This window comes from Microtus oregoni, unplaced genomic scaffold (assembly GCF_018167655.1).
Source record: "Microtus oregoni isolate MIOR12 unplaced genomic scaffold, Mior012 000014F_ref0000157, whole genome shotgun sequence".
Classification (NCBI taxonomy): domain Eukaryota; kingdom Metazoa; phylum Chordata; class Mammalia; order Rodentia; family Cricetidae; genus Microtus; species Microtus oregoni.
The window spans coordinates 22294209-22314894 of NW_024543073.1; the positions used below are offsets into that span (position 1 = coordinate 22294209).

At 42.0% G+C, this 20686-nt stretch overlaps 1 protein-coding gene across 1 annotated transcript in view; it reads left to right on the forward strand.

Moving 5' to 3' along the window:
* The first annotated feature begins 2213 nt into the window (after positions 1–2213).
* Positions 2214–20686, forward strand: part of Jmy (junction mediating and regulatory protein, p53 cofactor) — a 70100-nt gene continuing 51627 nt past the window's right edge. Inside the window, exons 1-2 of the mRNA XM_041663241.1 lie at positions 2214–3628; positions 19756–19929. Of these exons, the coding sequence (XP_041519175.1) occupies positions 2636–3628; positions 19756–19929 (1167 nt within the window). The 5' untranslated portion in view covers positions 2214–2635. The remainder of the gene's footprint in view (positions 3629–19755; positions 19930–20686) is intronic.

Here is a 20686-nt window from a genome sequence, read left to right on the forward strand (position 1 = left end):
GACAATCAGATACAGACCTAAATAAAGAACTCTAGCGTCCTATAGTAACCTGCCATGGGAATTTGGTCTGTCTCTTTTCATTTCTAGAAGAACAATGACTAAGACAGAGGTAACATGAAACATCGAGACTTCTCTTTGGAAAAAGCACAGTGGCCAGAGTGTTAGGAGAAAATACTCAAAACCTCTGCAGCCACGAACCCATTTATTTCCCCTTGCTGGTTTGTGATAGGATGCAATTTTATAGCTGTAGATAAATATTACAGTTAATAAATATACATAAAATGTTTTGTTTTGTATAAGACAGGATCTAACTCTGTAGCTCAGGATGGCTACAGGAGGCAATCCTCCTGTGCCAGCCTCCTGAATGATGAGATTATAGGTATGAGCCACCGAGCCTGGCATAGGTTTCTTCTAAATAAACTTAGCTTGTATTCTCCAGATTCATACCTATATATAAAATGTTCTGAACAAAGAGAGTTGGTGATCCTGTCAGTAACTGTATCAGAAGAAAACCTAGCAGTTGTCTTTCTATCAAAATGAACACTTTCCTATAGTACATTATCATTTGCATCACTGGAGACTAATTTGCAGCAGGTTTTCTTTTCTTCAGCCTTGATTTATTTATTTATTTTTGTGTCGCTGGAGATTGGACTGAAGACTTCATGACTTCATGCATGCTTCCTAAGCACACTAGCATTGAGTTATATCCCAGACCTTTTTTTTTTTTTTTTTCCACCCCAGGCAGCATTTAGCTAGCCTGGAGCTGTCTCTGTAGACCAGATTGCCTTTGAACTCTCATAGCTCTGTCTTCTTCTCCAGAGTTCTGGAATTAAGGGAATAGGCCATCACACCTAACCCTCTTTCAAAGGTATGTTTTTAAAATGCACATACAAGTGTTGAAAATACACAGTTTCATACAAAGAACTGTACCGGGCTGAAGTCATTTTCAACTTTTTTTACGCTTCTTTCAGTGCCCCCCCCCCCCCTTTAAATTTGGTTGGAGGCATGAGTTTCAAAGCAAATGTGTGAGGTCTAGAATGTTCAGCCAAGTGACCGGGGGCTAAAACTTTTGACTGTTAGTTTAGATGTCAGAAAAATACAAAGCTGATTGTAGATGACAATGTGAGGGTAATCCAGATGGTTTTATTTATTTATTATTATTTTTTGGCTTTTCTCTGTTTCAAGCTTTGGAGCCTGTCCTGGAACTCAGTCGGTAGACTAGGCAGCCTTGATTTACAGAGATTCTCCTGCCTCTGCCTCCTGAGTGCACCACCACAGCCCAGCTCCAGGGGCTTCACACAAGTTTAATGTGACCTAAAGTAAACGAGCTAATTCCCATTATGCAGATGACTTGACCATTGACAGGAATTAAGATAACACCAACAATACAAACAGGATTATAGACCTAGTAGGTTAGGAATGTTTTATCATAGTTTCATATGAATAATTAGGTTTTTATGAAGTAGGACCTTTTTTAACCTAGGGTGGCCTTGAATTCCCAACTGCTCTGGAAGCTACTTGTGGTCAGTGCTGCCAGGTCGGACTGATAAAATTTTCTGTTGTTTGCGCTCTGAGGGAACTTGTATAACTGAAAACAACTAAAGAGATCTTTATCCCAGTGTCTGCTCAAAGAAGTTCTCAGAACAGTACACAAATTATGAAAGTTGAAGCAATAAAAGACGGATATATTGAGATGAACGTTCACACTCTAAGATTGAATTTTTCTGTTGTTCTAGTGTCCCACTGGGTTGTCTTTGGATACTGGTCTATCTTAAATTTTATCTTAATGGTGCGAGGGGAGAAGTGAACCGTTTGGTTTAGCCTTGACAGACGAAGTTCCCGTCCTGTTTACCGGGTACTTTCTGAACACAGGTGTCCATCCAGATTTCTTCGGGCTAAGGGAAGCCAATGTGCACGTGAGTGTCCCTGGAAAAAGTCTCAGGAACCGGCTGCCTTGGCTCCTCCTGCCCAGGGTCCAAGCTCACCTGTTCCTCCCAGGAAAACAACCGGTTTGCAAGGAAGCTCCCAGCCGGGAAGGAGGAGGAGGGGCTCGGGCCAGGCGCGCGGCCGCGCGCAGGCGCTGCTGGGGGACGCGGAGGGGCGGGGCGCCGACGCGCGGACCCGACGCGCGCCGCCGCCACCGCCGCGTCAGCAGCGTGCTGCACGTGCCCGTGTTTACGTCCCTCGTGGAGCCGCCGACGTCACAGCCGAATGGCAACATTGTGGCGACGCTGAGACGCAGAGTTTAGGAGTCGGGTCTCTGGTTCCGGCTGGCTCGGCGCGGTCGGCGGGAGGCAGAGCGGCGGCGGGGCGATAGGCCCCGGCGAGCGCGGACGCGCGCCTCGGCGCATCCCATCACGCAGCTCCCGCGGCCTCACGCAGGCCGGCCAGGCGGCCCTGGGCCCCGCACTGCCGCAGCGAGCGGCTTGTAAACAGATCCGGCCGCACGTGACTATGTGAACTACCCGCTCCGGGCCGCGTATTGTCTCTTCGGAGAGTCGCGCCACAAAGGAGGCGGTGGGAGAGCGGCCGGAGCGCTAAGATGGCTGAAGGCGCCCGGCAAGGGTGAGCTGGGGGCGCGGCCACCGCGGAGACTCGGCCGGGCGGCCCCCCTCGGCCGGTCACTGGAGCTACCATGTCGTTCGCGCTGGAGGAGACGCTCGAGTCCGACTGGGTGGCGGTGCGGCCCCATGTATTCGACGAGCGCGAGAAGCACAAGTTCGTGTTCATTGTGGCCTGGAACGAGATCGAAGGCAAGTTTGCCATAACCTGCCACAACCGGACGGCCCAGAGGCAGAGGAGCGGTTCCCGGGAACAGGCGGGGACTCCTGCGCCAGATGGGAGTCGCGGACCCGGCAGCCCGGCGACCCGGGGCCGACCCGAGGCCGCTGCCTCTGCCACGGCGCTCCGGAGCCCCGGGCCGCGGAAGAGCCCGGCCTGGGCCGAGGGTGGCTCTCCGCGCAGCGCGCGCAGCCCGAGAGGGAATCCTCTCCGGGGTCCGGCCGGCAAAGGACCGGAGAGTCCCCTCCGTAGTCCCGCGCGGGCCAAGGCCAGCCCGCTTCGCAGAGGCGCGGAATCCCGAGATGCGGCCGCCGCTGCCACGCCAGCCCCGCCGGCGCCCCCGGTGTCGTCGGTGCGAGTGATGAGTGCCTGCGGGGCGGTCTCCGAGGAGATCGAGGTGCTGGAAATGGTGAGGGAGGATGAGGCGCCACCGCCGCACCCCGACGCGGAGCGGCCGCCGTCCACCGCGGAGCTGGAGTCACCGGCTGAAGAGTGCAGCTGGGCCGGGCTCTTCTCCTTCCAGGATCTGCGGGCCGTGCACCAGCAGCTGTGCTCGGTGAACTCACAGCTGGAGCCGTGTCTGCCGGTGTTCCCCGAAGAGCCGTCCGGCATGTGGACGGTGCTGTTCGGGGGCGCCCCCGAGATGACCGAGCAGGAGATCGACGCTCTGTGTTACCAGCTCCAGGTCTACCTGGGCCACGGCCTGGACACGTGCGGCTGGAAGATCCTGTCCCAGGTGCTCTTCACCGAGACCGACGACCCCGAGGAGTATTACGAAAGCCTCAGCGAGCTGCGGCAGAAGGGCTACGAAGAGGTGCTTCAGCGGGCGAGGAAGCGCATCCAGGAGGTGAGAGTCTAGTGCGAGCGGCCGCCCGCCCTGGGATTGGTGTCTCTCTGTCAAGGGCTGGAGCCTCGGTTTGGGCTGTGCGCCAGTGTGTGAAGGCAGAACAGGAGGGATTTCTGAGCCAGTTCTCTTTAATTATCTCAGCGAAGGATGTTTAGGAAGTCTTTAGGCTTTCTCGACCCCGTTTTTATTTCTTTTCCTCCTAAAAGTTTACTAAATATAGGTAGTTTACTAAATATAGGTAGAGAGATAAAAGCGTTTACGAAAATAGATATTCTGTAAAACTTGAACTAAACAACAATAACTTGCCCACACTTTAACTATTCTTCAAATAACTCAAAATAGTTGTCTTAAAAGAACAGATATGATCTACGTTTTGTTTCCCTTGTGTGCTCTGGCAACACAGGCAGGTATGTTACCTTTCAGTAAAGTGTAGCACTGCAGAAAGTGTACCACTGAGCTTCACCCCAGCCCTAAATTCAAGTTGACTTGTCCAAATGAGAAAGAACCAAATGACAATTGATAACAAATTTTTAGACTATCAAGTCTTTACAGATGGCTCAAGTTTCACTCCTGTTTTATGGAGGAGGAAGGTCATGGGCAGGAATGCTCATGTTTTTTGTATGTAGTGTGAAAACTTTTCCATACTCCTTAAATAACAGGAAACAAAGAGGGAGATGCCAGGACGACCATCCATAGGGAGCTCTGCAGTGTGTTTACAAAGTCAGGCCTCCTTACTGGCTTCTTTTGAAACTTACTGAAAAGAGTAATTTAAGAGCTTCTTCCAATGGATGGTATATGTAGTTAGCATTTTACTATTTCAGTATTACTGTATATCAAAGCAATTTACTATTTTAATGTTACTTTATATCGTAGTTGGATTTGGGATGGAAAAAAAACTGCTTTTCATGGTGTCATTTGTCTGTGTATTTTACATGTATGATACACATTTCATGGTGTCATTTGTCTGTGTGTATCATACATGTATTACACACACACACACAGGCACGCGCGCACCCCTCTGCTGTTAAGTCAGGAAGCTGGACATTCTGGGTTTCTTCATAGAATATTAGGTGTTTCTCTTTGCTAGACTTGAGTATTTAGGAAACACTTTCTCCTGTATACCACACACAGTACATTTAAAATTTCCTTTTTCAAGAGTTCACTACTAGGTCCAAGCCTTCAACCCCAGCACTTGGGATTCACTCTGGGAGGCCGGGGCAGGTGGATCTCTGTGAGTTTGAGGCCAGCCTGGTTTGAATAGTGAGTTCCAGGACAACCAGAACCACTTAGTGACACCTTGTCTTGGAAGGAAAAAAAAGATTCTTCAGGTTTTTCACTCCTTCCCTTTGGTTTACTGTACGTACGGTAAACAGCACCCACAGTGATCTGATCCTCGAGTTCAAGGGATCTGTTTTCATTTCCCCTTTGTTATCTCACTTCCTGGAGACTTCTACCTTGATGTTTTGGACAGAGGTAACTAATGTGATGATATTCTTTCTAGTGTTTAAATTAACGTATATTTCAACCCCCCCCCCCCCACACACACACAGCGTTTCTCTGCAGCTTTGGAGCCTGTTCTGGAACTAGCTCTTATAGACTAGGCTGGCCTCGAACTCACAGAGATGCACCTGCCTCTGCCTCCCGAGTTCTGGGATCAAAGGTGTGCGCCACCACCGCCTGGCCCTATGTTTCTTTTATATAGGGCTTCTGAAATTTTTTATTAGTTTTGTGTGTGTGTGTGTGTGTGTGTGTGTATGCTAGTTTCTCAGAAAATTACAAATAGCTACTGTTTATCAAACTAGAAGCTTTTTAATCCCTTAATTTAGAGATGTCTGATTTCAACTTTAAATGATACTAAAAAAGTAGCTATCTTTGTTTTCAAATTTCCAGTGGGTCAAAAATGAGCTTTTAGCTTTTTAGAATTCAATTTTGAGGGCCAATTTTTCTTAAAAGAACACATTTTCCAATGCTGGCAGATTAAGTGTAGAGACTAGTTAGTGATGTCTGCAATGGATGTGATGGAAGTGTATTAAGATTTCTAGCCGGGTGGAGGTGGCACACACCTTTAATCCCACCCAACACTTGGGAGGCAGAGGCTAGTGGATCTCTGTGAGTTCCAGGCCAGCCTGGTCTACAGAGCAAGTTCCAGGACAGGCTCCAAAGCTACAGAGAAACCCTGTCTTGAAAAAACCAGGAAAAAAAGAATTTCTAAGTGACTTACTTAGGTTGTCAATGTGTTCTTCCACAGCTTAGATTCTTTTCTGTATTAGTAGTTTGCTTTTGGGGAGAGGAGTATGTGGAGTGGTTTGCAATGTGCTAAGCAAGTGCTCTACCAAAGAGCTGTAATATGTCATCCCTTGATAGAACATTTGGTTGGTGAAACAGGACTCTAGTCCAGGCTGGCGCACGGAATCTCACATCAACCTCTCTAGCATGCACCAACTACTTTTTTTTAAAAAATTGTTTTATAGCAGTTGTATGTCGCTTCTATTCTGTTGACTTTATTTTTATTCTACTTAATTTAGTGTCATCTTCCCATATCTCAATCGACATAGCTTGTGGAATTGAACTTTTTTTTTTCTTTCAAGACAGGGTTTCTCTTTGGCTTTGGAGCATCCCCTGGAACTTGCTTTGTAGGCGAGGATGTCCTTGAACTCAGAAATCACCTGCCTCTGCCTTCCGAGTACTGAGATTAAAGGTTCAGCCACCACTGCGTGGCAGAACAAACTCTTTTATGTTGGCTGTGTCTGGTAAATCACATGTTTAACAGATAATACTTAAAAAATGTAGTTCTTCATATTTTTTCTTCAATTTTCTTGAGTCTGTTATCTATTCCCATAGCATGACTTTCCTAGCTGTAAGCTCCATACTTGTTTTTGTTCAGATGATCAGGGATCGCTTAAGGGAGGTTTTGTCTCCAGGATATTCAAATACAGGGTCTTGTACGCTTGCGAATTTTTTCCTACTGAGCCAGTCTCCAGTCCTCTCCTTTAAAAAAACAAGTGGAAAAACAACTTCATAAGGAAGGCCACTGACCTTGACTCTGTTGAATTTCCTGCTTTTCCAACCACTTGTTCAGAACACTCAATATTAGTAGATAAGACATGCCATTTTAATGTAAAGTTGTAGATAAATGCAAGTTTTTTGGTGGTATTTTTTTTGTTGTTGTTGTTTGTTTTTCGAAACAGGGTTTCTCTGTAGCTTTGGAGCCTGTCCTGGAACTAGCTCTTGTAGACCAGGCTGGCCTCAAACTCACAGAGATTCACCTGCCTCTGCCCCACTAGTGCTAGGATTAAAAGCATGCGCCACCACTACCTGGCTAAATACAAGTTTTATAAGTTGACAAATGTATATTCTTCAGGGAAGATTATTTAAAATAGACGAAAATTCTCTTAAAATTGTTAGTTTTTAGATTTTAGATGTTCTCCATATGTAGCCCAGACTGTCCTCAGATTTATGATCCTCCTCTCTTAGCCTCCTGACTGAAATAATGTGGGTGTCTCAACTCCTGGCTTGTTAAACTTTTAAATACCAAAAAGGAATGGGGACTGAAAGTGTGGTTTATGGAGTGCTTGTCTGACATGAAGTTCTGGTTTCAATCCCCAGCCCTGGAACTTTGGTACCCACACCTGGACTCTGAGTTCTTTGGAGGTGGGGCAGGATGATCAGAAGAAGTTCAAGGCATCCACTGTGTGGCAAGTTGAAGCCAAATGAATACATGAGACCCTGTCTCAAAAACATAAACATGAACAACATTCAGAACAAAAACCACTACTGCAAATTATTTGCTCTGCTATGTAAGGTTGTGGCACTTGAATTGGAGTTTAATATTTGCAGTTCCCTTAAGGTTTAATATGGGTTACCAGGCCTGTAGTCTGAGCCACTCAGGAGGGCAAGGTGGGAGAGTCACAAGTTTAAGACCTGCCTGGGTAAATTTAAGTGAATTTCTATCAAAAAATAAAGAACTGGGGAGATAGATAGGCCACTTCTTTATTGTATGTGAGGCCTCAGTTCAGTCCCTAGTACTCCAAAGGAAAGAAGATTGGTATGGGGAGCTGAAGAAGCCCTCCCGTGTGTGTTTTCTACTGCAGGTTTTTGTTCAGATTCACACCTGTAGATTATAGTTCATGAGGGTTTACAAGTTTTACAATAATACAGTATTTAGATGACATACACATTCTAAAGTTATATACTAAAGCCTCATTCTAAATAAAATGCAGTATTATTTGTAGTTTTGTTGGATGTTTTATATAAGTTTATTATAGTATCTATTATTTATACAGCAGGCAATTTTTATATGAATACAGGTACTTCAAGGCCTCTTTGAACAGTGTTGCAGTAGATCTTAGTTGTTGGTCAAAGCTAAGGTTTGTATTACTGTGTGTGCTCATAGGTAGCTTAAAGCTTAACTTTGACCTAGATTTTCAAGTAATGGTTTCTTGTATGATGATAACTATTTTTCAAATGATTGATTTTGGTGTTTCAGCTCATAAACCTCAATTATGACAGACTTACTTAAGATCTGAAAATCTGCTTACTTTGGAAATTATTGTTTACATAAATATGCTGAACTCTAACTTTCGAGTTAAATTCATAGAGAGCAGAAAGTGCTTTCAAAGAGGCCACTGAACATCTCACTAGGGTTTGGAGTCAGAACAGTCTGGATTTTGATTGTGACTCATCGCTTCTAATGGCATGCTTTGCTATTTAGTCTCTTAAATGAGAGGACTGTATGGAATCACAGCTACCTGGCATTTACAAAGATAGGTAGCTTCTAATAAGTATGGTGGAAGTACCAAGCTTTAAGTATTCTGGTGGAGCCCAGCTTGAAGGCTAGGCAGTACTCTACCATTGAGTTACATCCCCAGTCCAAATGGAGGTTTACTTTTTTTTTTTCCCCCAGACAGGGTTTCTCTGTAGCTTTGGAGCCTGTCCTAGAACGAGCTCTTGTAGACTGGGCTGGCCTCAAACTCATGGAGATCAGCTTGCCTCTGCCTCCTCAGTGTTGGAATTAAAGGCGTGCACCACCAGCGCCAGGCTCAAGCCAAAGAAGAGGCTTAAAATGATCTTGGATTCTTGGGTTTGACAGAATTAAACTGTTACGGAGTGACAAAATTCAGATGCAGACCCAGTCCTGTCTTACCAACCTTTTGCTTTTTTTGCCATAATGTGCTATTTGTTTGGTTTCTTTTTCTTGTTTCCTTTTTCTTTTCTTGACAAAAGTAAAATAATTAGGAAAGAGTCTCAAGTAGCCCAGGCTGTTTCTGCCTCTATTTTCCCTATGCCTACTATCACACTTGGTTCTTTGGAATTTCTTGATCTAAATCAATGGTTCTCATCCTTCCTAAGGGTCACCCAACATGTTGAGAACCATTGTTCTAAATGCTTTGGAGCCATTAGAAAGGATTCAAAACTTCATAGCGCCCAGTCAAATTATTTTACACATCAAATCTGAGTTTGATTCCTTCTTGCTTAAGCAGGGCCAACATGTACAAATTCCTTAGTTATGTGATGATGTGTGTTTGGAAGGGAGAATAGTTATAATGGTTATAGTTACCTTTTTTTTTTTTTGGAAAAGGTTTTTCTGTGTAATAGCTCTAGCTATCTTGGAACTAACTCTTTTATTATTTATTCATTTATTTATTTATTATGTATACAATATTCTGTCTGTGTGTATGTCTGTAGGCCAGAAGAGGACACCAGACCTCATTACAGATGGTTGCTGGGAATTGAACTCAGGACCTTTGGAAGAGCAGGCAGTGCTCTTAACTACTGAGCCATTTCTCCAGCCCCCTGGAACTAACTCTTATAGACCAGCCTGTCCTGGAAAATTAGCTCTTGTAAACCAGGCTGGGCTGGAATTCAGAGATGTGCCTGCCTCTTCCTTCTGGATGCTGGAATTAAAGGCATGTGCCACCACTACCCTTGCATTCATTTCTAAAGCCTTCACCTGTAATTTTATTGGTGTTACTGTTCTCCGTTATTATTCACTGGGCCTTTTGCTGACTATAAGTACTGTTACCAACAAAAACAAAAAGTGGGCCATCTGTTTGAATATCTGTGTGCTTGTTTTCTTGTAATGAGAAATTTCTTGTGGCTCTTTACTCTGTAAAAGGCTATCTGTGGTTCCTCTGAATCTGCCTAGTTCTCTGCTACTGATAGGAGGATTGACTTCCAAGATTAAGATGAAGGCGTTGAAGACTTAGTTTTTACTGTATTGTCATGAAGGATGCTTGACATAAACAACTTAAAAGGAGGAAAGCTGTTGGCAAGTTCATGGTTAACTGTTACTCTGAACAGCCTTTCAAAGCAGAGAGGGAGTGATGGAGCTGGGTTGCCCCTCTTGGATGGCTATGGACAAGATAGACCTTTTAGAGGCACACTATCAGTGACCTGCTTCCTTTGGTTAGCCTTCATCTTCTCATAGCCCATTCAACTATGAACATATCAGTAGATTAATCCTTTGTGCTCGGGTGTCTGACAAAGCCTTCAACACACCACATGAGCTTTTAAGTGGCAGGTCATATGCACACAAGAGACCATAAGTAGTTCTTGGTGATTTTTGCTTCTCTAGCATTTTGTTACATATAGTATCTAACTTCTGGAACTAGCATGGGGCCAGACATGTTGAAGTATCGGGACTCTGATGTGTGCTGGAGCAAACCACCTGTCAAAAGCATGAGTGGATGGAAGGATTGGTTTTCTCTTACAGTATGAGGTTGCTGTGTATCATGGCGGTGAAGCCATGGCAGCATGGAACAGGTGGTAGCACTGTTCCCCTGCAGCTGCTAAGCAGAAGCGTCTAGGATCTCAGCCCGTGGAGTAGAACCACCCACAGTTAGGGTAGGGCTTTGTACCTCAGTTCACCTAATCTAGAAGCACCCTCACAGGAGTGCCAGAGGTTTGTTTTTGTGGTGGTTCTAAGTGCTAACAAATTTTACAGTCAGGACTAACCGTCACATAACTTCATTCTTCTGGAAAATCTTGATTTTTGTACATATACTGTAATCATCTAGTCCTGGCTGTCCTGAAGCTCCTTATGTAGACCAGGTTGGCCTCGGACTCACAGATTCTCCTTGCCTCTGCCTCCAGAAGCTGAGATTAAAGGCATTCTCCACCATGCCTTCCTGGCTTTTTTTTTTTTAAATGTGTAATTAACTTTTATAAATAAATATAAAAGCATTCACCTTTCTGAAGCAACTGCAGGGGAGTAATGTTACTTTCATAGTCAGTCATGGTACCTGTAATTGCAGAGTTTGGGAGGCTAAGGCATGAAGGAGGTTCTATGGATTTTAGGCCAGACTTGGCTACAAAATGAGACTCTGCCTCAAATAAAACTCTAACCCCCACCCCTACCCCGTATGTGTGTACGTGTGTCTCAATATAAAGCTATAGGAGGAATATTTTTTTTTTTTTTTTTTTTTGGTTTTTCGAGACAGGGTTTCTCTGTGGCTTTGGAGCCTGTCCTGGAACTAGCTCTCTAGACCAGGCTGGTCTCGAACTCACAGAGATCCGCCTACCTCTGCCTCCCGAGTGCTGGGATTAAAGGCGTGCGCCACCATCGCCCGGCAGGAATATTTTTTTTGCTGACTTGTAACTATGTAACCTAGGCTGGCCTCATCCTCCTGCTTCTGCCTCCTGAGGGTTCGTATTAAAGGCTTACACCACCATGCCTGACTTAATATATTCAACCTCTGCCTTTGGTTGTTCTGGCCAGGAGTAACCACATCTGATTTAGATATGGGGATATTTCTCTTTAAAAATTTTCAAAAATACATACTATTTGGAAGAAAAAAATACCTTTGTAACAAGCATTTCCTAGTACTACTTATTAGCCTCCAAAGGAGAAGTCGGGAGTGTGGCCTAGTCTATACTGCTACTTTTCCTCTTCTTTCTCCTTCATAGCTGCGCTTGAGCTTATTTCCTTTACTAGTTAGTGTAGATCTGGAAGTGGGGAGACAGGTGGCCACTTCTCGCTTTAATTTTAGTTAGAAGTCTTCCATATATTTATATTAAGTATATTTTTGGTACTAGAAAACTAAATAAATAGATAATACCAAGTAGGGCTAATGAAGGCTTGAAAAAGAAAATATATGAATTAAATTTCTAAAGGCAATATTGAACCTTGAAAGTTTCAGTGGAATAATATTCATTATTCTGTTAAGGAAATTGTGTCTATAGTAACGCTTTTTTTTTTTTAAACAATTTGTTTCACTTGGTTTCCTGGAATTCCTCAGAGTTGACTCTTTTCTGTGTTAAGTTTTGTGGAACCTGGAGCTAGTTTATTAAGGATGTTTTCTTTGTCTCAGGGAAAATTGCCTGACACCGATTAGATAAAGGAACTTGTCTGAAGTGTCAGTATGCTTAGAGTTTATAGATTAGAACTTGGAGAAATCTAAAATTAAAGTATGCCTTTGTTCTTTTCAAATCTTAGTTAACTATGCCACTTTCCAGTTGCCCCATTCAATTTACTATTTTTCATGGAATTCCATCATATTTCAAAAGTCTCAAAAGACTGTCAAGGTTCTTTGTGAGGTGTACCTGCCCTATGCTTAGTATATAGTAAATTAAAACTATTTACTTTCCCCTGAGGCACTCAACACGAGCTGGCTGTTAAATCTAAATCTATTTTTACTAAAAACCAGGTTGCTAATTCAAAGCCATGTTTGCATTGATAGAAGTTGGTTCCACAAAGATGAATTATTCCCAAACTTATATAATTTTTAAATAAGAATAGCAGGTTGGTCTTGTCTGTACATCAGCAGAAACTCCTCCATTACTCCCAAGACACATGCCGCTGCTACATATGTATCTAATTATTTTGGTTGACTTTACAGGATATGGTAGTCCTTTTGGTACAGTTGGTTATGATTTTGAATCTCCCCACCCACATCCCAGAGCTTTTCTCCTGCTAGGCATGCACTCTGCTTCTGAGCTAAGCTCTTGGTGTCCCTTTGATTGTTTGAATTTTAGTTTTTGATACGTTCTCATTGTATTGCCCAGGCTGGCTGTCTTAGTGTCCTGTTGCTGTGAAGAGATACCACGACAGCGGCAACTCTTAGAAAAGAAAACATTTAATTGGGGTTTGCTTACATGCAGTTCAGAGGTTTAGTCCATGGCAGGAAGCATGGTGGCACACAGGCAGACATGGTGCTGGTGAGGTAGTTGAGAGTTCTAAATCCAGATCAACAGGCATCAGAAAGAGAGAAACTGGGCCTGGCCTGATCATTATAAACCTCAAAACCCACTTCCCAGTGACACACTTCCTCCAACAAGGCCACACCAACTCTGAAAAGGCCAACCTAATCCCTGTCAAATAGGACTGTTCCCTAATGACCAACCATTCAAATATGTGAACCTATGAGGACCACTCCAATTCTAACCACCACACTGGCCTCAAACTCCTGGGCTCAAAGGATCTACCTCAGTCTCCCATGGAACTGGGACCACAGGTGTGCGCTACTGTGCCTGACAGTCATTATTCTCTTACTATTTCTTATAAATCTTATCCATCTTTTCTGTATCTTACTTTTTAGTTTTTTGAGACTGTGTAGTGGTCCTGGCTGTCCTAGAACTCACTTGATAGACGAGGCTGGCCTTAAACTCTCTGAGATCTGCCTGCCTCTGCCACCCAAATGCTGGGATTAAAGGCGTGCGCCACCACCGCCTGGCTCTGTATCTTCCTTTTACTCACATGCATATCAGACAACTCTGATTACATTTGCAGAGCTACAGTTGGAAGAGCTGTTAAATTGTAAGTACTGACCTAGAAGCCTTAAATTACATACAGTAATTTATTCATTTAATAGTTTATGGGCTTACATGAGTAAGACCCTAGGTTTGACCTAGTGTTTTAATCATTAATAACTAAGCAACTAGATAATACTCAAAGAGTTCTCTTTTTAGGTACTAGACATAATATAGATGTGGCCCCTTAGCCAGGCATGGCAGTATATGCCTCTAATTTCCAGTATTAGGAGAGGCAGAGGCAAGTAGATCTCTGTAAGTTCCAGGCCAGCCTGGTCTATATGATAAGCCCCAGACAGCCAGGACTGCATAGAGAGACCCTGTCTCAAAACAACAATTAAAAAAAAAATTTAGCTGGGTGGTAGTGAAACGTGCCTTTAGTCTCAGCACTTGGGAGTCAGAGGAATGTGGATCTCTGCGCTTGAGGCCAGCTTGGTTTACAGAGCGAGTTCCAGGACAGCCAGGGCTACACACAGAGAAACCTTGTCTTGAAAGATCCAAAACCAAACAAAAGGAGCTCCTTAAACTTTACTATACATTATACCAGTGGTTCTCAACCATGAGTTGAGTTCTTAACCCCTTTGGGGGAGGGTCACATGTTGAATATCCTACATATCAGATATTTACAGTATTTTGCATAAAAGCAGCAAAATTACAGTTATGAAATAGCAACAAAGTAATGTTATGATTGGGTCATCACACATGAACTGTATTAAAAAGTCACAGTGTTAGGAAGGTTGGGAACCACTACATTATACTTATCTGTTCTAATTCTTCCTACTTTTCTACTTTTTAAGTGCTGACTGTTTTGGTCAGTATTTTAGTACTTGCTCTTGAAAATGTTTTCTTTTTCATCACTTACACTTGTTTACCTCGGTCTTGTGTAGTCATGGATTGTGCAGTCAAAAAAATATTATCTTTGTGGGAGAATATCAAATGCCTCTCTAGGGTAGGGCATGCCTGCTAGTTGAGAACTATTGTATTGGCTTCCTACCACCTTTACTTCATTAGGATCCTTTTCACACAGAATCTCATATAGTCAGGAGGTTTCCTGGCTCTGTAAAACTTGTGGTCCTCTTGTCTCTATTTAGTTCTATTACTTAGTCTCTGGTTGCTGCTCCACCATTCCCAGCCCAGTTTTATTACTTATGTAGTTAGTTTTCATTATATATGTATATATGTGCTCTGTATATGTATATGTGTTCATGTGTGTGCTTGTAGAGGCCAAAGAACCGTGTTGGGTGTCTTCCTCAGTTTCTATGGATGCCAGGGAGCTGGACTCAGGTCCTTTGTTTGCATGGCAAGCACTTTACTATCTTTCCCCAGCCCCCTGGAGTTTTATCCTTATGAAGTCAATTTTCTTTGAAAGTATTTATTCCTATTTGGGAAGGAATGGAAAGTTAACCTGGTGTAAGTCAGTTTCATACACCGTCCTTACATTGATGTAGGTGTTATGGAACTGTACGCTTAAGCTACATGCTGTGATCTGTTGCTTCTAAGTTACAAGGCTGCATAACATTACTGTATGGAATGCAGTAAGCAGTTGTAACACAATGAACATTTGTACATCTGAACAGAAGAGGCACTGTAAAAACGTGTGTCTGTGTAAGGCAGTGTCAATGAATGGGTCTTGCAGGATTAAAAGTTGTATGTGAGTCATTGATAAGTATGAGAGCTAAGGGTGTGATGGCGTTGGAGCTGTGGTAGGGTTGCTGCTACTTGCCAGTTTGCTATCATAGTGGCAAAGTGTATCTCATGTAGTTAGATGATCCTAACACCCATTCGTGAAGAAAATTGGCATTTTTTTTCTTTTGCTATAGTTTTTGGGGACCCTTGAGTCCATTTATTCACAATAATCATGTTTATTTAGGGCACTAGGTAATAGTTGGGTACATTTGTATGTTATATATATTGATTTATTTAGGGCACTAGGTAATAGTTCGGTACATTTGTGTGGTATATATGTGTGTGTGTGTGTGTGTGTGTGTGTGTGTGTGTATATATCCAGGATTCAGGTATCCTCTCACACATGTAGTTCTTCAAAGTCTTTGTTTTGGATTCTGTGAAACAGTAGTAACTACATAGTGATGACCTGTGTAATATAGCACCCGCTTATTCTTTTACCTTGTTTCCATTTAACAGTTTCTTCCCATCCTCACCTTCTTCCTCTGCTCCTCCTCCTAGTAACCCACCCACTCTTCTGCTTACTGGGCCTGTAGCTCAGCTGAAAAAGAAATTTTTTTTTAAAGTTATTACTGACTCCTTTAAGAAACTAAAGAAAACTATAACCTTGTGTGAGAGAAATTTTTCATTAAGCATACTTTTGTTTTAGACTTAAGGTTGAAAAATCTCTTAGGTTCAGAGCCCATTCTTACCAGGATTACATCAAGATGGAAACAAATTAAAAGATATCTAGAGGGGTCTGATGCAAGCCTGTAATTCCAGCTGCTTAATAGGCTGAAGTAGAATTGCAAATTCAACCCCTATTAGAGCCACAGGAGTCCAAGTAACTTACAAGACTTTGTGGCAGAAAAAAAAGTTGGGTAAAGCCAAAATGCCAAACATGATGGTTTGCCTTTAATCCTAGCACTGTTGAGGCAGATACAGGATCTGTCTATTTAGCAAGTGCCAGGTTGGCCAGAGCAACAAAAAAAGAAAAGGAAACAAAGAGCTGGATGTCTCCCACAGAATGCCTTTCTACTCTGCAGAAAGTCCTGGGTTCATAAGGTCAGCATTTGGGAGGTAGGCACAGAAGGATGAGAAGTTCAACTCAAGGTCGTTGTATACTTTCTTAGAGTTAAAGGCTAGCCTGGGTTATATGAGTCTGTCTTAAGGAAAAAGAAAAGAAGGATTGGAAATACAGCTAAGTAATGGAGTATTTGCCTACTTGTGTAAACAAGGTTCAATCCTACACACACCATTTGTTTTACTTATTAGGCTTAGCGAATTATATGTAATGCTTGGTAAATTTTTACTTTGCATCTTCTGTGTTTGTGAAGTAATTCCCTAAAATTGCAGAAGAGCTTTGTCAGAGTAAAAAAAAAAAAAAACCAAAGAAACCCCAAACCATTATTATGTTTATAGGTGTTGAGCCGGCACATATGTCTGTATCCACATGTGTGCAGTGCCTGTGGAGGCCAGAAGAGGGTACAGGTGGCTTTGAGCTACTGTGGGTGCTGGGAGTCCTCTGGGAGAGCTGCCAGTGATCTCCAGCCCTCTGTGTCAGATCTTGAAGCAGAAGTAACACAGAACTTTATTCTCCCCGCCTCCCTTTATCCACTTATCTCAACTGTCACTGTAGTATGATGATTGGTCTTGAGCCCTTAGAAAATATTTTGAGGGATGTTTTACTCAAATCCAGGTACATCTGCATTCTTAGTGTCTCAGTGAATGCTTTCAAATTTGTCAAGCTTGCGTGGATCAGCTTCACTTAGATTCTTCTCACGTTTTCTTTATCCCTGAGAGCCTCAATCCTAAATATCTAATTGTCCTAATTTTTTTCTACCCATGTATTATGTATAATAGCATCTTGTATATTTCACAGTTTATGGTCTGTTAGTGTCCAAAGCACTGTGTTTATTCTCTGAGCTTTTCAGTTTTTCCTTAGCTGCGTAGCGATTGCCTCTCTTCGCCTTCCTATGCTAGGTAGGTGGTGAGCACTCACCCCTGTGCCAGTTCCATTGAATTCCTTCATCATGAATTATAGAAAAAGATTTGAAGTCCATTGAGTAAATTGTAATTTTAAGAACATTTCTTTTAAGATTATTTCCAGAGTACTTAGATTAAAAATAGAAGTATAATTGAAATTAAAATACAGTTGTCATTGCTTTTAAAGTAATCTAGTGTTGGAAAAACATGAAACTTTATAGCAAAGACAGATTAATAAATTAGTATTGTTAGGTGAGATGCCCTGGGCTTCTGCAAGAGTATTAAGTTTAGTTGCCGCATAGTTGCGTACTGCTCTGTTGGAGAATAAATCCATGTAGGAAATACTGGATAAGTACTTTAATATTTAAAAACTTATTTCTATTTTAGTTGTTCAAATCTGTGAAACTTAGGCATATAGTGGATGTTTTTATTTGGCAGAAAGTAGTGCCTACAACCATTTTAGCGCACTGCATTAACTTTAGTGTTGTTGAAAGCAGAACTCAAAGAAGCCTACTTAGTATCTGAAGTTTTCTAACCGAATTGTTCTTGATTGGTAGTTAAGTAACCATGAATGACTAGGGAGAGCTTCATTATATGTAGAAATGTTGCTGCCATTTGTGTTTTCTCATTTCTTTTATTATTTTGCTGTTTGTGAACTTGTTGAATCATTTTAAAGAAAGTTTCATTTTCAAGTAGAATTAAAGATAAGGTTTATCTACTTTTTCTTGCAAGGATTTATTGCACAAATTTAGGACTCCCTCCCCCCCAAGCAAGTCCGACCCTTCCTTACTATTGTTATTATTTCTGCTGTATGTAGCGTGCCCCATGCCTTGGAGTAGTAGGTCACTAAAGATGGACACTCTTGCCTAAAATTAGAACTCATTGCTGGGATCTGAGATCTCAACAATAAACTAACTGGTCATTTCCATAGTGGGAGATACTGCTTTCATTAACTTGGCATTACGTGGATTGCCAAGAGAAGACATTCACACCTGACTTTGCTGCTTCAGAAAAGTTGGGACACAGGAAGAGAGGCGTTTATCATTTTTAGACTCATTATGCCTCATCTCATGGGAAAGGTATACATAATTTGGGGTATTAGGTGAAGGGATTTAGTCATTGTTATCCCCTCCCTCCTTTTTGTAAGCCAAAATATCTTTGGGAAGTAGAGAAGGAATGGTCTACAAAACCTTTACTTTGTAAGTCTATACAATGTGTATGATAGTGTATACCTAGAACCCCAGCTCTCAAGTAACTGAAACAGGTGGGGGGATCTGAGATCAGGGCTAGTCTGGGCTACATAATAAAATCCTGGCTTAATAAGTAAACACACATACACTTGCTTGATGGCTGGTTTTTAAAAAGTATGAGTAATATATGCATCTTTGTTTCCCTTCTCTCATTCTTCTCTCTGTTCAGTTACTTCTCTTGAGGCAGCCTCATGGGAGCCTTTTCTTTTAAATAGTTACCACGAGCTTAGAAACTTATTTACCCTACTCTGTATGTTTTCTCTTCCTTAACAAGCTGTAGTTCTTTTAATTGCTACATATTATTCCATTTTGATATGTCTCTGTGTTATTTTCCAGATTTTAAAAACTTTTTTTTTAAAAAAAAGTTTTATATGTATGGGTGTTTTTGCTGAATAAATGACTATTTACCATGTGTATATTCCCAGAGGCCCTGGAGGCCAGAAGAGGGTGTATATTCCCGTCACTGGAGTTATAGTCTTGAGCCACCATGTGGGTGCTGGTAATCAACCAAAATCAACCTGGATTCTTTGTAAGAACAGACAGTGCAGAGCCATCTCTCCAGTACCTAACTTAGATTTTTTGTTTTTTTTTTTAGAGCATCCCAGCTATTGTAATTTCATTGTGGTTTAAAAGGAAAAAAAACCTCTAGTTCTGTTTAATTTTTTTGGTTTTTTGAGACAGGGTTTCTCTAGCTTTGGAGCCTGTCCTGGAACTAGCTCTTGTAGACGAGGCTGGTCTCGAACTCACAGAGACTCTGCCTCTCAAGTGCTGGGATTAAAGGTGTGCACCACAACTGCCTGGCTCTGTTTAGTTTTTAAGACTCTTTTTATGGCCTACCATAGGTCTGTCTGATATTTGGAGCTGGTGGGGTTTTATTGTTACTTGTTTTAGTTTTTAGGTGTGTGTGTGTGTGCACTTGTCCTTGTAGTCCTTTTTGAGGCTGGATCTGAGGCATGTAGCTGAGTTAGTTTTCCCACTTACATTATTGATGAAGATGGCACTGAACTTCTCCATAGTCTACTCAGCTACCTTATAAAACCCAGGCCCACTGTCCAGGGATGGCACCGCCCACAGTGGGGTGGGTCTCCTGCATCAATTAGTAATCAAGAAAATGCCCATAGACATGCCTACAGGATAGTCTGATGATATAATCATCAGCTGAGAGTCCTTCTTCCCAGATGCGTATAGGTTTGTGTTAGCAACTAACCAGCACAGTAATAAAGTGGGCTTTCATGTGGTTTTGTTTCATTATATGACTGGAGAGCACCACTGGGGGACGACTTAAAGGCAGGCAGGTAGTGTGTATTCCTTCACCTTAATGATTAGATCAGGCTGTGGTCTGTATAGTGAAACATGAAGTATAGAGATAAGTGACCACGCAAACTGTGTTTAGTAACCTTGATTCTGGCTCAAAAGCAAGTACAGTAGTTATTATCAGTTACTATATTTAGTTTTCTTAGCTTTGAAACTTTCTGTTCACAGCTCTTAGACAAGCACAAGACTATAGAGAGCATGGTGGAGCTTTTGGACTTGTATCAGATGGAGGATGAAGCCTACAGCAGCCTTGCAGAGGCCACAACTGAACTCTACCAGTATTTACTTCAGCCATTCCGAGACATGCGAGAGCTTGCCATGCTGCGAAGACAGCAGATCAAGGTATCATTTTTTTTTTCTTTTTAAAGCATGAACTGTAGTGACTCTAGTTCTGAGACTGGCTAGTCACACATTTTAATTACAAAAGAAGTTTAGAAATAATGCAGATTCTTGGCCCTTCTTCTCCAAAGTTACTTTTTGGGACAATAAGTACACATATTATTGTACTCTTACTTGCACTTTTGAAAAATACTTCATTGCCAGTTACTTTATAATAAATTTGGCATTTGGATTAAAGGGTATCAGTAACCTAAGACAGGATATTAGAATTTACTTCTAAAAATCAACTGTAGACATTTTGAGACTCTAACCTGAAAGGCAGAAAACTGGACATGGGTGTCTACCAACACTGGACTGCGTGTGGTATTTACGGATATCACCTGTGGTTCAGCATTGACTATGTAAATTTAGGTTCATTTTCAGAGGGATATTAATTAATAACATTTGTTATAGACTATTGCCTCTGACACCATCAACCACAGCTATTTGATTCTTTTTGCTTCTTATGAATACTTGTACAGATAGGCATATATCCTAGTAATTCACTCTACCTAGTTACTGAGTTCATAGTGTATCAGATGAATGAGTATATTAAGTGGAACTATTACACAAATAACACATGTCCTTGTCCGTAGCTAGTAATGGTCACCAATTTAGGTGACTGTAATTCCAAATAATGTCTTAAAGTTATATTATTTATTATTACTAGTTACTATTAAGTTAGAAAATGACACACATTTTAAAAAAGGAATTATAATTG